Source organism: Athene noctua, chromosome 10 (genome assembly GCF_965140245.1).
Source record: "Athene noctua chromosome 10, bAthNoc1.hap1.1, whole genome shotgun sequence".
Taxonomy (NCBI): Eukaryota; Metazoa; Chordata; class Aves; order Strigiformes; family Strigidae; genus Athene; species Athene noctua.
In genome coordinates this window covers 433,058-450,050 of record NC_134046.1, presented here as the reverse complement: position 1 = coordinate 450,050, position 16,993 = coordinate 433,058, and the positions used below count along the sequence as shown (strand labels likewise).

The 16,993-nt window shown below is 43.0% G+C and overlaps 1 protein-coding gene across 7 annotated transcripts in view; it reads right to left on the bottom strand.

Annotated features, from left to right (window-relative positions):
- Positions 1 to 16,993, bottom strand: part of TMCC1 (transmembrane and coiled-coil domain family 1) — a 112,133-nt gene that overhangs the window by 76,946 nt on the left and 18,194 nt on the right. For 2 of the 7 annotated variants that reach the window (XM_074914097.1, XM_074914094.1), the window contains exon 1: positions 10,427 to 11,348. In XM_074914097.1, coding sequence (XP_074770198.1) covers positions 10,427 to 10,972 — 546 coding nt within the window. In that variant the 5' untranslated portion in view covers positions 10,973 to 11,348. Of the gene's footprint in view, positions 1 to 10,422; positions 11,349 to 13,860; positions 13,918 to 16,993 lie in introns of those variants that run through there. The other 5 variants (XM_074914099.1, XM_074914103.1, XM_074914095.1 and 2 more) reach the window with 5 other exon arrangements.

The window sequence follows — 16,993 nt, the reverse complement described above, 5'->3', positions numbered from 1 at the left end:
TGAAAATGAGAAAAAAGAAAAACAGTTGGATTGGAAAACTTCCCAGTTAAAAGCACGCTCAGCAGAAAATTTGCAAAAAACAGGTTTGAAAGGAATCTTTACAACTCTCAGATGATCTACTGCTCTCCTCCATGGAACTGAATTGTGGAAGAGAAAAAAAATGAAGAAAACTAGAAATAGCCACCACCTTCCAAAATTAACAACAACAATCATAGACAACATTCATACACTTGTAGATGGATTAACATATTTCTAGAATTTTTGGTTCCTCTGAGATGAAGTTTAGCTTGTATGATAACCCAAGGAATACTCCATTATCTGGGAGTGGAGAAAGTTATGCATTGGGGCAACAGTAAATATTACACAAATCTTCCTAACCATTGTTTTCTTAACATAAGCAGTATTCAGATAATAGTTAAACAAAATAACAGTGAGCTTTAGAGCTCCCCCAGTCTCTGTGAGCCCTGTAACACAGCACTGCCATCGCCAGTAACATGCTGCAGGCCTCATGCTCAGCTCACGCTGCCTCAGGACCCGGCTTGCTTGCTCAGAACTTTTCCTGACCTGCTTGCAGCTTTATTTCTTTCAGTTTAGCTGTGACAGGAATTTCCCCAACTGCCCAGGTGTCTGTGGCTCATCTGCCTCACTTGTGTTTATCATGGGGGGGTACAACCAAACCACAGCTTCGTACAGACTGCAGTCACAAGCGGTTTCTCCACGTGGAACAAGACACTCGCAGCCCCACAGCACTGCCGCAGCGTGGGGAAATGCAGCAGGAGAGGCTGCGACAAGTGGAGATGCAGGATGTGACCCAGAGGAGTGCAGGCACCGGTTGGTAAGAGACGGGCACAGACCTGGCACTGCAAACCTCACCCCTACAAACAACTCGCCAATGGCCAGTTAAAGAAATGTAGATGTGGGGCTCAGAACACTGTTGGGTGTGCAGGGGAAGAGAGAACAAAGAAACACTATGTCACATAGAGAAAAGGCACCATACAGAGTAAACCTGGATGCACTGGGAGCTGCAGAACAATAAATAAAGGTCTAAACGTGTTTGCAAACACATTAAAAAATACCCCAAGCACATCCTGGGTGAGGAAGAAGGCATCAACCCGAACACAGACTCCTTCCCCGTGAAGGACTCCAGAGGCTGACAGCCCGCTGTAACACCCTCACCCCTCCACCCTCACCAGGACAAACTCACCAACTGGGACGTGGAGGAGCAGCGGAGGGGTGAGCATCACCTGAAGAAAGGAGTCATAAACTAAGAGGTGTGTGTATAATGATTTTAACAGCTTTTTTTTTTTCTGTAACAATTTGATCTAGACTAATAATGATTAGACCCTTAAGATTTCAATTATGCTAAAATGAAATTCTTGGCTCTCCTTATATACAATGTGCCTCCTCTTTGCCAATAAACAAGACTTTGAGCCCAAGGACACCCTTGGGCTTCACAAAGGTTACTGTTACCAGCCGGGGAAAGGCAGCGCCTGGCACAGCACGGTCTTTCAGAGCAATTAAGCAACTGAAGATTAATTTCTGAGCTTGTGAAACAGTCCTCAGCCTACTCCTGAGCTATCTCCATCTGCAATTAAGCCATTACAGTGACCTGCTAGTATCTTATCTTGTTGCAAGATGCAAACAGTGCAACCCTATCTCCCTACGAAGCATTTCTGCTGGGGGAGGAGAGCAGCGGCCGCTGTCACAAGGGCCGGGGCGGGCTGGCCACGCTGGCCACGCTGGCTCACAGCACACAGCTCTCCATTCCCATCTGCAGGAAGCCCAGATCTGCAGCTCCAGGTGCTTGCAGCACCACTTTTAAGAGAGAGAATGAAATACTGTTGCCCTGAAACGTTCCTCATACAGCAATCCATCCAGATTCTCACACACCTCACTCTCAGGATACAGGTAACTCCTCCTTCAGCCTCCCAAATGAGTAAAAGCTCTCCCTTCACAGTAACCCTGCAAGATTAGTGCTGTTTTAACGTGGCTCGCCTACAGGTACTGAAAGCAAAACAATAGATGTAATTTCCAGAAGGGCTTCTTGACTAGCCTGACCTATTTATATCACAAATATTATTTTCAATTTAAAAACAGCCCTTTACAGTCAAGGCTACAAAATGTTTTACTCAGGATTAATTAGTTATGAAAAAATTGCAAAAATGGTTACCACCTACGTAAGTTGAATGGGAAAGCAAAAATTACAGCATGATGTTAAGACTGCCTGTTCTTCTGGAAAATGGGTTAAAGCCTAAGCGATCTTTTATAGATCTAAACCATACTGTTTATAGCCACAGTAGACTTTCCACACAGTTTTAACATTATAAAAAACCCTCCACCTTTTGTCTTTTCACAGGTGGTTGTCCCAGGTGTGTTGCATGGTGTTTAAGACAAAAGGATTTGTGAAAAATGTTTCTGGCAAATAAATTACTCCTTTAAAAGACTGTTTACAGTTGGAGGGAAACTTCATTCTTCCACAACTCTGCCATGTATACTGAAAGGGTGGCACAGTTGAATACGCCACCGTGTTTATATTAATATATGTAGTCTGCAGACCAATGTGACTACCTGAAGAGCCATTAAAAGTAACTATGAAAAGCAAGCTTACTGTTAGTAGGTTTTTGATACTCGTGGGGTCAACATCATCACTGGAAAATATCGAGGAGTCTGCAAACTAAAGACTGTAAACGGTTATTCCAGAAACATGTAGTCAGTTTTCAAAATGTGGACAGTAACAGAATATAGATTTAAGTTGTTAACCAAAATCCAAAGATATCTGAAAGACTTATGAAAACCGATCACCAAAACTGAAGAGTCTGAGGACACAGGAAGCCCCGCCAGGACGGCAGCATGAAGTGAGTGAGTGGCGCCTTGGAGAGCTGCCCCCCGGCGATCTCGGCCCTTCTCCTGTCACTCCTGTAGCCCTGAGGTAAGCAAATGGCCACCTAGAAATGTTTGGGCCTATGGAGGCAAAAAGCTGCCAGTGCACCAACCAGCTTGGTCCTCAGTGAACTGCGGCTGATCTATCATACCTTTCTGCCTTCTTCGCGGTACCACCAGGTGTCAGGCAAGGGCTTCCACCAACCGCCCTGCAAAGCGCTGCAGAAACCCCAGTGAAGCGCTGACCTCACCAGCACCCTGCTGTGACCCGGGGCTCGGCAGGTCAGGCCCGACGACAGCAAACCGTCCAGGGACCCCAGTGGTAAAGAACCGAGGTGCTGCACATCTGTGATGGTTTCTGTTTCAGTAAGACTGATCTTGTACTTCTGCTGTGAGACCCTAACCATGACAAAAGGCTCCATTATTCAGTGTGGAAGTATATACAAATGCCAGTCCTTCCAGCAGAACTAGAGAGGTCTTTGACTCTTCTTTCAACTAAAGAGAGCATGATCTCCTCCATTTTCCCGTTCCATTATTTTAACCCTCTTAGCAGTTCTGATTATTTGAGGTAATCCTGACTTTATTCCTCCCAATATCCCCTGTTACGTTTTTGATCACCTACTGGCTGCCACACTTCTGCTCCACACACTGCTCATCTAATGGAAAGAAAATTACAGGTTGAAGTGTCTCTATTATCTAGATAATAGCGTGCCAGTAACATTTCAAACGTCAAACAGGAGGATGTTACAACTCCCCAAGGTGGGGGGGACAGGGAGGCCGATGAAATGAACCCATTGAGCGCTCCTCCCCTGTCCCGAGGGGCCACTGCCCTGCACCTTCTGCAACTGGCCGCTCTGAACTGCAGGCACGGTTACCACCTGGAAGTGCCTGAAGCATTTTTATTTCTACTAAAATTATGGTAAGACTTCAGGGTAACACTTGCCTTTATTGTTGTTTGCTCATGCCCCCGCATTCTCCTCCCAGCAGGGAAGCAGCGGGGCATCGTTCGGAACTCCCCACCTCTCTACAAAAGCAAACGTCAGCCCTGGGATAACAACCACCACCAGAACTAACTTCAGAGGCACCGGCTGCAGTGCAGCGCCTGGGCACTGCACTGCCCTCGTGGCACTGATAGAAGTTCACGCGACACAATTCTCACCAAAGTACTGCTGCTATTCTATCTCTGGAACCCAAATACTGTTCTGTTTGTCCATGTCTTCACACACAACCCATTACCTCACAAAGCACAGCGTACCAAAACGAGACCTATGCAGGCTCCGTCATGTTCCAACCTGATTTCTCAGCTCAGTGGGCTGCCTCTACAAGAAAAGATTTATGCAAAAACAGTTAAATTTAGACTGCTTGAAATGTAAGACCAAGCGAAGTATCTCAGTAAGACTTTAATTATTACATTATTTTCCATGCTATGACAATCTCATTTCTCAGTTTCTATACAAAGCCTGACAACATGCCGCAGAATTATTACACATGCAAATGTATGTAAATGAGGTGTGAGAACAAATCCAATCTGTGGTTTTGGGATGACATTTTGCCCTTCTACTTCAACAACAAATTGAAGGAACAGAGAATGGAACAATACTGTGAACTAAAAATATTTTGCGTGCAGAGGATTATTAAGAATTTACTCTCCCTTATGCCACAAAGTACTCAGTGTCCTTAATTCCCACTGGGAGCAGAGGATCTCAGCACCACACAGAATGAGGCTCATTATTTTGGAGAACCATACAAACATGAGTTAACACTTACAGCATCAACCTCTTTACAAGCAAAGTTAAAGTAGCACCACAGTTCTCCACATTTACCTGAAAGGGACTATCCCACCCCTCGATAAACTGAGAGCTGTCCCAGGCTTAACCCTATTCTTCACATTAACTAGAGCTGTAAAGATACAGAAGAGATACTATGCTTTTGCTTGTATGGCAACAGAACCTCTTTGAAATTGTATGAGCACAGCAAGCAGGCAGCTCTGTTGTCTTTGTAAGCAGCAGTGACAAGGCACTAAACACTTCGGTGGGACCAGTTCACCCAGGGAACCCGCTCCCTCGCTGAGTCCCGACCTTGTTCAAGGGGCTTTGCAGAACAAACAAAAAACAAAGGCTCTTGACTCCAAAACCTTGAAGCATCCACACATAAAACATGGTGAGGGGAAGAAGACAAAAACAACGAAACAGAAAACTCTCTTGGGTTAACAATACAATATTTTGAGATTAACCTCCTAAGCTTTGGCAGTGAGTTTAGTGTGGGGGATGTAACAGGGTTATAAGTGTGAAAAGGGAAGTGCAGGTGTACCTAACCAGGCGACAGCAGAAGACTGACCCTGTCACATGAAATAAGCAGGCTGGAGAAAGCAGAAGCTCCTGGAAAAAGAAAAATGAAGCCTAAAGAGAAATCTATGGCACACCAGAGACTCTGTATCAGGAGTGAAGAAGCATGGTAGTCAATGAGGGCTTTCAGAAATTTAAACAAAGACAAAATAGAGGTGATACCGGAAAATATCAGTACCCTATCTGTACAGCCTCTCTCTGGGGAGAGATTGCACACAGCACTGACGTCAGGCAGGCACAGGGAACTTCTTCCCCTCAAGGGGACTCAGACAAGCAGGCTGGAGAACACAGGCTCCAAGGTCTGCTTCAGGTCTTCCCTGGTCTGAGGGGTCCTGGTCTTTCACTGCTGCCCCATGTCAGTGTGGCCTGAGTTTCTAAGTATATGAGGAAATTTAATTACAAAATTTTTTTACTTTCACCGCTTACCTCATCAACATGGCCATGCTGATGAACACAAGGGGTTTTTTTCCTCTTCGGAACTGTATCTCAGATACAGCACCTAGTGTTAAAAAGCAAGTGTAACAGTTTCCAGCAGGACCAACTGAGCAAGCAAATAAACCACAAACATTAATTAAGCTCAGAACAGCATTTACGTAGGCAGAGTCAAGCATAAACTTAAAATCACTGAACAGCCTCGCCTCGCACAGAAGGATGAAGCTGAGGGCTTGACTTTGCAAAAAATGGAAGATACAGAAATAGTGTGGATGTGTTTAACGGGTCTTAAGCTTCAGTAGTAAACTCCAGGCAGAAGCGCATGGGCTCCCACTCATTCACGCTTCACAAATGCCTTTGCAACAGGTAAAGTTCCTGCCGTTCCAGTAAGCAGCACTGACAATTTCACAGCAGCCCGCAGAGGCTTTTACATGCCTCATACAATAAAAATATAACTGAATGCTAATTTCTCAGCAATCCAAGTCGGCCGACTTCCTACATCTACATGTCACAAAATCTTCTGCAGTCGCAGGCAGATCTTAGACTTAACAGCCCCAGACACCATGCAGCACTACGTGGTAACTACAGGATGCCGTCTTAATAAACAGAACACACTGCCACTAATTTCATCATACCATAGAGCAACAACAAATCATTAAAAGAGAACAAAATGTCCGTTGCTTTTTCTGACTGACAGAAAACTGAACACTGGGAGAAAATAAAGAAAGAAGGAAAGCAGAGCAGGAGTTTCTGCTACAAGAGCAGCACCAGCCGCAGCAGTACGCCTGGGCAGTGGGAGCGGGGCACTCACAGCAGCCTCGTACACCAAGTATCTGATGGGGGCAGAAGAGCTCCGTAACAGATGGCAGGCATCTACTGCAGGCAAAAACAGGCTGCATCACAACAGTGGCAGGTACCAGCAGATCAAATGATGACATGAGACATGAATCAGAAAAAGGAGAATTATATTGCTTGACTACAAGTCGTATGTTAGGAAGTTTTTGTCATTGAATCACTACTCTTCCATTATGGACGTTGTTTCTTTGTCCTCGTAGCTTGTATAGCCCATATGTTCACAACAGATGTATCAATGTTGTAGCTCAGTGATATTTTTCTAATTATAGCTGGATTTATGAAATTCTTGAAGAATTTCAAAGGAAATACTCGCTGCTGAGGCAAGGTGAGTCAAAGTATTTCCACTGTCATCAAACACCAGAATCAAGGAAGTAAAATTGGTAGTTTTATGCAAAAATGAAAAAGGCAAACTTATTTAAAAGATAAGATCCTGAAGAGCTGAGGGAGACAAATAGGCAATGTCTTGAGAAAGTAAATATGAAACAAAACCAAAAATACCAAGTGAAGGTTTGCTGTATACACAATCCATATGGACTCGAGCAGAGCCCAGGCTCCAGAGAGCTCTAAACCCTGATCACTGAATGTTATCTGCCAGATATTTCACATAAATTATTTATATTTCTTAAGCTTCATTACACAATTTAGTCTCAATGAGATTAAGTAAATTTGGAAAATGTCGGGTTAAAGTAACACTGTGCGAAACAAAATGTCTCATAAATTAAAGACAGCATTTAAAGTTTGAGTTCACACTTCATCTCTGGTGCATTCAAGTTCACTCTAATATACCTGGCTCTTTACTGACTCCATCATTTGAAGTGTGTTGTAACTAATCTTGTGATACAAATCATATTTGCAATTTAGCAATTCATGAATTTAGTAAAAAATTATGACAGTGTGGCAAACTGAATGCTAAGTTGGCTTCACAAATGCCAAACACACTGATGTCTTTTGTAAGGTGGATTTAACAAACGGCTGCATCACGCTTTCCTGATTTCACTGAATCATAAACCAAGAAGCTCTGCTAGTAATTGTATCAGTGATTTAAAATTTACGTGTAGTTGATTTTTAAATGCATTACATCTTCATACCATAAAGTCAGTAAAAGCTGTCATATGTTATTTAAAGCTGTATAATCATCTGCACTTAACCTAGGAGCTGTCTACCATTAATTTGCCTTTAAGTGAAGTTCAAGTGAAATCAACACACTTTAAGCCTAATACCTCCAGACACATGCCACAGCCAAGAGAGCACGGCTCAGAGCAGAGTAACTGCAAAGTACTATGTTAATACGGCAACACACGAGTGCTTTTCAGATTCCTCCCTTCCTTATCCAAAATCGGTGAAGTCAGCCGAGGTACTTGAACCACCATGGGCAGCAGGTAAGGCTCGCTTTTAGCTGCCTGCAAACGGCAGCAGATGAACTCCCCAGTGAGGGGGAGCGGAGTCCCTCACCACCCCGCCAGGCGAGCACATCAGGCCCCGGCCTGGCAGCCGGGTTCAGCCAAGTCTGGATCACCAGAGAGCTCCACAGCAATGGAGCAGGTCCAAGGTTAATCTGGGAAGGCAGTCCACAAGTCCGGGCTCAGATCAACAAGTCTCCCCAAGGAAGGGACGCCCTTGCTGAGCCTACACCTCACCTTCCTCACGGCAGCTCTGACCAGCACCTAGCCCCGAACACGGACAGCTAACCTTGTAGAAGTCAGGGAGCACACTCAGGGCCCCGACGTGCACATACATATTCCTCACCCCAACCGACCCACCCAGGGTGGCCAGGATGGGTTTTAAGTCACACAGCCATTTTAGCAGTGATCAGCTCGCTAGACATTTTGTCTATCACAAATCCATTCAAAGTATTTATTTCTTCTCTTTGTAGTTCTTCTTGGCCTTGCACCAAAACCTGATAAAACCAAACACCAATGCACCCCATCACTAAAAAATTTTTGAGCATGGACTGTCAATACATTTACATTTATCTCTAAGCTATATACATGTACTACTGAACTATTATACACATTATAAAGCATATACAAAAACAGTCATTAAAAAGGAAAAGAAAGATAAACCTTACATTACTTCAAAAAATTATTTTACTTATTAATGGTGCAAAAATATTTTCTTCCCCCAGTCCAATGGATTGTCTTGCACGCAGCCCACTTTGGAGATCACTGATGTAGGCAAAGGTGGTCCCGTTTCATCAGACCAGCTGACATAGCTGGGAGAAAGGACACCTCCCTCCAGGTCTTTTCCCATATCCCATATTATTTAACTGACATGCTTAGGCCTGTTCAATCTCCCTGCTCATACACAAAGTAAAGGAACTACAGTTTTAAACCAACAAACCAGAGCTTGCTTCGTCATCTTAAATTGCTGGATTTGGGTACAAACTCAGAAAACTATCAACTTTCCCCAAAATTCTCCTGAAACAAAGATCATGAGTTCACTCACAATGAAAAGAGAGCCAGTAAGCAAACAAACCCAGGGCTCAATGAGCACAGCAAAGTTAACCCGTGCTTGGAGAGCGTACACTTTTCCTAATTACTTTATTACTATTTCTATTCTTTTAACTGTTGGCAAGAAACAAAAACCTCAGATACAGCTCCAGGCAGACTGCTTTAACACTTCTCCCAAGAGAAAACTTTATAATATCATTCTAAGGCAGTGAGTAATTTATGCTAATACTTTGTAATTACCATCTTTAAACGCAAGACACACTGATTTCCAGGTGACTGTCAGGGAAATACACTGAAAGCATATTATGCCACTGAATACTCTGAGAAGGTTTTCACCTAGAGTACTTCAAAGTAGGCTTCAAGGGAGGAAAACAATGTACAAGGGAACAATCTTGCTGCAGAGGCAAGGTGAGGCCACCTCCAGATGACTGAGGAGATCTTATTTGGCCCCAATCCATCATCATCTAGCCAACATCAAAGAAACTGTAGGGCATGAGAACAAATCTGCATAACGAAAAAATCTACATGAGCTTCAGGACCATGCTATCTCACAGCATCGAGCGCCAGCAGGGCTGTTTCGTTTGGTCACACCTAAGAGCATACAAACCAGAAATCAGTTTCCCAATGCTTCCTATCTTTATCAAAGGGGCTGACCTCCAATGAACAAGCCTGCAAAGCCTTTTAGGAAAATACAGGTTATAGCTAAAGTTAAATCATAAGTCTAGTTTTTAAAAAAAAAAGGACTGCTTCAACTAAATCGATCTGGGAAAGAAGAGAGATGGTAAGACAAACATTACTACTTAATACCGTCACTAGGCTGATGCGCAGAGCTTTGCCAGGACACGTCAGAGAGCAGGTGCTGTCGTTTCTGTGAAGGCTTTTTCCACACGGGCCAGACAAACTGAAGAGACAGCAGCGACTGCACATCAGCACAGCAGCCAGGCTGATCTTAATCTGATTCCGTCAACCTGGCACTGCAGTGCAGTTCAGTCACAGGCTGCAGCCAGCGCTCCCACAGCCTCTCGACAGCACCATTCACTCAAACTGGAATTCCTCCTTTTTACAAAACACACGATAAAACAAGAGGGGAAGAAAAAAGCCATCTACGTAAACGCAAGGCTTTGTTGCAGGAACCAGGTAACGGCTGCTAAGGAGGACTACTCTGGCTGCTGCTCATCCCATCACTCCTTGCTTGACCATGGTGTGCCATCCATCCAACCTAACGTGTTTCAAAAGTAGATCTCCCTTCACTGATCAAATACATATAAAACAAGCCACCTGCCATGTGAGAAAATGACTAATGCTTGCATCTTTCAAGCGCTTTGCTTCACCACTGAAGCAGCCTTTAAACACAGTAGCATTAGTGTTTGCTGAAAGAAACTTGCTTTTAAAAACAAGATTCAAAAGGCTTAAGAAAACATACAAGGGGATGATAAAGACCAAAGGTAAATCTGAGTAACTTACTGCTGCTGCTGTGGCCTCCTCTCCACCTACATAGATAGAAGCAGCAATCTCCATCATGGACAAGTTTGTGGGAGCATCTGTAGTAGATGACGATCTGGGCCGACCCGAGCCCATATCCTGGGCAGACCTCCTGTTGATCTGCGGGCTTCCTTTCGGGGCGTCTGCCTTGCCCCGCCTGCTGTGCAGGCTCGTCCCTCTCTTCATTTTAGGCGGCACTCTGATCTGCTGGAGCACCCGGTTCAGAGCTGTGGGGTGGGTGGAGACACCATCAATTTCAGCACAGACGCTTTGGCTTTCCAAGTCCAGGTCAGGCTCCAGCTCAGCCTGAGCTTGCTGCACATCATGTGGGGAAACGGATGACCTCCTGCGCTGATGCTGGAAAAGGTGCTTCAAGCCTTGACCAATCACATTAATGTTCTCCAAAGCGTTATGGGTTATTTTGGATAATTTTTGCTCTGATTCATGTTGTTTTTTGGTCTCTTGATCTTGGGCTTTGCCTCCAGGATCAGGGTCATCACACAACTGTTCAGTGCCAGAGGGCTCCATTGATGACACCCAACAGGTTTATTTGACTATTCATACATAAATATGTCCCCTGTCTTTAAAAAGGCTTGTGTTTTAAAAATGCCAAGATTGTCAGCCAATTAGGTGTGCATTTGCTTCAAGAGTGACTACACATGCAGCTGTGCCACGGTGATCTCATGCTTATCTAATGTTAAACAAAAGAGTCATTATTATACATCCATGCAGAAAGTAGTGGGTTAAAAAATCCAATGAGCAAAACATGCCATTAACAAAACAAAACGTATCAGTTTTCCAAGCATCCCTCCATGTGGCATTAGTTGCATCTAGGCTGTACGCAGAAGCCAAAGCTTGTATGAGGCAAGTCATTCATCGCCTGGGGGAAGAAGCCCAGCACAAAGGGTACAGGAAAGCAAGAAAGGTAAAAAAGCTGTTCAAAAGAGGGAGAAGCAAGGTGAAACCAGTGGTTTTTGTTTATTAAGAACAAGCCCATAATAATATCTAACAGAACATGAGGTTAAACTTCTGAAGAGCATGTTAGTCTCTTTGGCAGAATTAATTTTGTTCCTCAACAAAGATCTGATATTTTGTGCTTCAAATGTAATGTCTGCTCTGCCTACCTGATTTTCCTGTAGAATGCCTAACTGCACAGTATTTAATATATGCAAGAAAACAACATTTCCAAATCAGTTATGCATTTCCAAATAGTAAGAAATGGCTTATTACTGCCAACATCCGCTGATGGCACTGGAAACTAGATGTGAAAATCTGTCCTCAAGCAAGAACAGGCAAGTGAAATGGTTTCAATTGGCAGTCTTGTCCATAGCTCTCAGAGAAAACAAAATGCTTTTTAAAAAGTAGATTAAGCAACCAGTCTGAAAGGGAGCAGCGCCATGTACATGTAGCTCAGTCTCTAGCAGAGAGGAAACACGCAGCTCTTCTCCCAGAGAGCTCAGCCTTACCTATGAGCCGGGCTCAGGCAGGAGCTGGTTATAGGACATGGCTGCTGAGCACTTAGATAGCAACACTCTATTGGAGAAGTACAGCAAAGGAGTGAGGAAGGCAGGAAGGAAGGAAGGAAGGACACAGTATCTGAAGAGTTTCACATCAGCACCATGAGATCACATGCTCGGAAGCCGATCATTGTTTTCTTGCAGGAGAAAGCTTTGATTAGGCTTCTATAAATACCAGATCACAGAGGTCTACCTCAATCTTGGCAAAAAGCACCCTGTGCTTTAAAAAAACCCACCACATTTTATTTGAAATGCGACATATGTTTGGGATTTGAGAGCATTTTTTTTTTATCTTAAACAGCTGCAGAAGCATAATGGACTGAGGGTACAATTAGAGCAGTCTCAATTTTGTGCATCTGAAATCTGACACAAGGGGTTAAACAGATACTCCAAAATGCTTTCCAAATTGGCATCCAAAAATATCAGAAGAACTGCCTCACACTCTCTTTTTTTCAAATGCCGTTGCTATCAGCTGGAGGCAAGATGGAATTCAGTACTTACAGAAAGCAAAACACTGGAATCATACAGGATTTTATCTCAGCACTTTGAACATGTTATAAGCATTGAGTCTAAATATATCAGCCAGTTTAATCAGTAACATATTAAATGCAAAGTAATAATCTACATCCCAGAAAAATATATTTACCCATATTCATGCAGAAATTGTATGGCAGAACAAAAAAAACCCACACACAACCAACCTTTTATTTTTACATACTTAACACTTTCTTTAATGACTTCAAGTGCCTTTACGACTAGAATTATGCTTTGACTTTTGAGCTCGCTCTTTCTTGATATTTATTTTTTCTTATGTAACAGGCTTTCCAGAAAGCTGAATTGCAGGTCTCCACTCAATTTAAGTTTCGGGGTAAAAAAGGCAAAACCAGATTTTGCTTCTCATCCAACAGACCAAACAGTTCAGTGAGCAAAATTTACTGGCTAAAAAGCAAGAGTCCCAAAATTATTTGGTGTACAAAATACAAACCTGACAGCTGATCCATAATTGCCTTTTTCATTTTAGCTAATTTCCTCAGTATTCATTTTTCAGTCAGGACTCACTGAGGAACTGCAGTTCCTATCGAAGATGCCCAGTATAGTCTCTAACCAGTATCTTTTTGATCTCCTGCACGCTTTCTGTCCAGATTACCATTGGTAATACTACTGATATTAAAGAACACCACTTTGGTCTAACTAGAATTCCATGCACTACCTGCAGTAAACTGCTTAAATTAGCCTTATGCCAATTTACAAGCCAGCCTGAAACAAATCAGCCTACAGCTGGCTCACAGACAAGTCCCGACGACCCCTGTGCGTTCTGTGGCTGCCTTCTGAAATTACGCTGACTCTTGCGTTTAAGCAGCTCCTGTGGGAGCTTTGTGGTCAGCTGCCTATTCATATTTCCATATGATGAGTCTGCTGCGAGCCTGAAAAGAGCTTTTCAAATTGCATCTCTCACATAAAGATCCTTAAAACTACTTATTTGTCCTAGTATCTACTTTTGGGGAAAAAACTACTCATAAATGTGAAGAACTGTGAATCAGCAGAATTAATTAGAACATTTATTTGCATTAAGATTCAAGTTTTGTGCTTGGTTTTTTCCCCACTTACAACAATCTTTAAATTCTATTTGAGGGAGGAAATGGAGTGTTTTATAGCATGAAGTTCAAAACAATACATTTCTTATTCATGGGAGAATACAATACATCAGGGACAAAATTCACAATTCCATATACAGTCATACTGAGCAGATGTTATAACATTATTACATCCCAGAGCATGCTAATATAGTCCTTCATTTGTGCAATTATTTCACAGCAGCACTGGGAAACAAAACAGTTCAAAAGGAGAAACTGGCAAAAACAATATTAGATAATTGTGAATATATAAACTAGTACTTGCCTCCATCACTTGCCCTTTAGCATGGCTGACATACAGCAGTCCCTCCACTGAACAAAACTGCAAAAGAAATTGGGTATGAGATGCAATTCTGGAAATGGAAGGAAAGATGTACACAAACAACAAAGTGAGCATGGTTCCAACTTCTAATTTTTTAAAATTTTTAAATTAAATTTTTTTTCCCCATTTAAATGCAAGTGCCTCTGGAAGCTGGGCTACTTAAAACTCTTTCAAATAACTGAAGGGATACAAATAAAACTGAAGTTAAAGCTGAATCTTAGAGTTAATGGAGTTCTCGTGAGGGAATGTTTTCTCTTGGGGTTTACAGCCACCAGCATGTGCTGAAAGCACAGGTAGGTTTCGGGGCTCTAGCCTGTCCACACGGGTTTTTATTTTCTCCTCCTATTTAGTCATCCGAGCGTTCTGGGCACGCTCTTGATTACGCGAGTTCACCCCGCAGGACGCGGGAAACGCGCGGCTTCGGAAGGCGAGCCCCCTCCCGCGCCCGCCCGAGCGCGGCCCTGCCCGCAGGTAACGCACCCGGCCTGCGGCCTGCGGCGCCCGCTCCCACCGGCTCCGGCCTGGCTCTGCCCGCCGCCCCCAGAGGAGGAAACGGAACATTTCACGGGTATTTCGATGATCGGTTTAACGTTGCTGCACCCGGCCCAGGGTAAGGCCAGCCGCCTGCTACAGCAACCCAAGAGGGTGACAAAAGGGCAGCTGGGCGCAGCCGCGCTGACCCGTCTCTCCAGCCGGACTCGCGCGCCGGTCCGAAGCACAGCGAAATCACCCGGGCTTCCCAGGGGCAATTAGTTACTCAAGCAGTTTTTGGAAACAGGGACACAGGCTTCAGAATACATTAGCACTCCGGAGAATACTACAAGACTCTGCACAACTGGGGCGTTTTGACTATTTTATTACACGTCAGATTCCCACCTCCAAGAAGACAGCAGAGATAAAGAAACTGCTAATCAAAACCACTGAAGTGGGATGCTAGAATATGAAGAAAGTGATGACAGCAAATACGAAGAACTTAGAAAAAATGAATGAACGCATTTCTGAAAAGGATCTTCACACAGAAGAAATTGCATTTCTACAATAGTATGAGTGGAGAACCAGGCACAGTGTGGGAAGTATTGTTAACATATGAGGTGCTGCTACCACATAACTTCATAGCCATTTCACTTGGGGTTTTTTCTTATTTTTAATGTTACCTTTTATTTATAAAAGCTGTAAGAGCTTCTGCCAGTGAGGTCTCCATAGATGTGCCCCACAGCACTCTAAGACACTGCAGGTCAACAGATGCTTTTGACTGAAATTCATTCCCAGCCTTTATACTGCAGAGTCTACTTTCCAGAGCACCCACAGACTGGCTCCGAGGTGTAAGGTCATGAAAACTACTTGTACTTTCTTCCTTGTGAATCACAGCCTTCATTGACATACAAACCAAATCTCCCATATTCTGTCAGAATTCTGTCCATTTCCTGCTAAACGTTGAAGAGCTACTGCACTGGGCCAATCAAAAGTCCTTCACTTTCCTGTACTTATGAAGAGTAGACACAGTCTTAGCTTGGGTTTTTTCATATATTATGGCTCTACTGCAGAGCCACTTATTTAGCACAAATGCTACACATACATATTAGAGAACTTGGAGGGGCAAAAATAAATCAAGTCTTGCTGGTGCTGTTTTGCTCCAGACAACTAGACCGGATACGGGGAGGAAAAAAGTTTCTTCCCACTCTTTCAGTTTTCTTCATCAAATACTTCATAACACAAAAATTTCAGGAGTTTGTAAAGCATCCAAGATGAAGATCAGAAGTCAGAAAAGAGTCTGGCCCATCAGATTTCAGTTAAACTTTATTCAGGCAAAAGTTTACTCTAAATGCATCAGTTCAATGAATTCCCTTCAGAACCAGTTACTTGTAAATAAAATGAACTCTGAAGTTAATGTTGAAACTGAGCTCAGAGATGGCTTAGCTGCAACTGGAGTACTTGTTACAAACAGTACAGAACTGCAGAGACAGGGAAGAAAAATTATTTTCAACAAAACAGAAAAGACTGCCTTTTTGTAGAAGATTTCAAATACCTATTTTTTATGCTGTATTTGAATGTCTTGAACCCTTATCATTAATGTTGAAGTACAATTACCTAAGAAACCCTCACATTTGTTTTATTCCATAAGTGGTTCAGTTTAATAGCTCAACACAGAGTTGTAGCCCATGTTAGCAGGGATCTTAGGCAGGAGATGCCATTTTTCAGTTGCTTCAGAGTAAGAATTATTTTTAATAAGAAACAGCTCATCTTAATTTGAGAAATCTCAGATTATTTTCAGAAACTCATCCCAAAATGGATTCTGTATCGAGACACACAGTTTAGCAAGAAAGACTAAAGGGGCAATAGTCACACACTGGAAAACCACATATTATTGGAACTGGGAAACCTAGCAAGTGATTTATAGCCACAGAAGGATTAAGATCTTTTAAAAATCATCGTTGTTCAGCAGCAACAAGCAACAGAGCAAATAAGGAGAGAAAGCTGCGGGTGTTCACAGCTAATCCTGTCAGAGGAACTTGTGAGAAACTGAGATGGGTGTAAAATTCAAGGGGGCTGCTGTCTGGAAAACATTCAAAGAGGAAGACAACAGTAAGAGAGTAAATAATTTGACCCAAAAAAACAACTGGATAGTGGCACGACTACCCAATACCTGGAGAAACAGATATATAACTATTAGCACAACTTTTAAGAAGTCAGAGTGGAGAACTGGGGCAAGAATGGAAAAAAAGTATGTGCAACAAGTTACTTGATGCAAAGAACATCGGTAATATGGCAGAATACAGGGAAAAAGAGACCGGAAAACAATACTACTTTTAATGGAAAGGATACCTGTAGTTTTCAGGACGTAATTATTATTCTTCCCCGTCTAAAATTCACCCAAGGAAAGATTTCCTTGAATTTTAGTGAAGTCCAAAAGAAAAACCAGGGACAGAAGATACATATAAATATATTTAAATCCCCCACCTGGCCACAACCCTGACACTGACAGTGTAGCGAGATGCGAGAACAGAAATGGAGTATGTCTGAAAGAACACACTGAGAGACAAACCCAGAAAGACTCAGCATATTAAACACCGCAGCT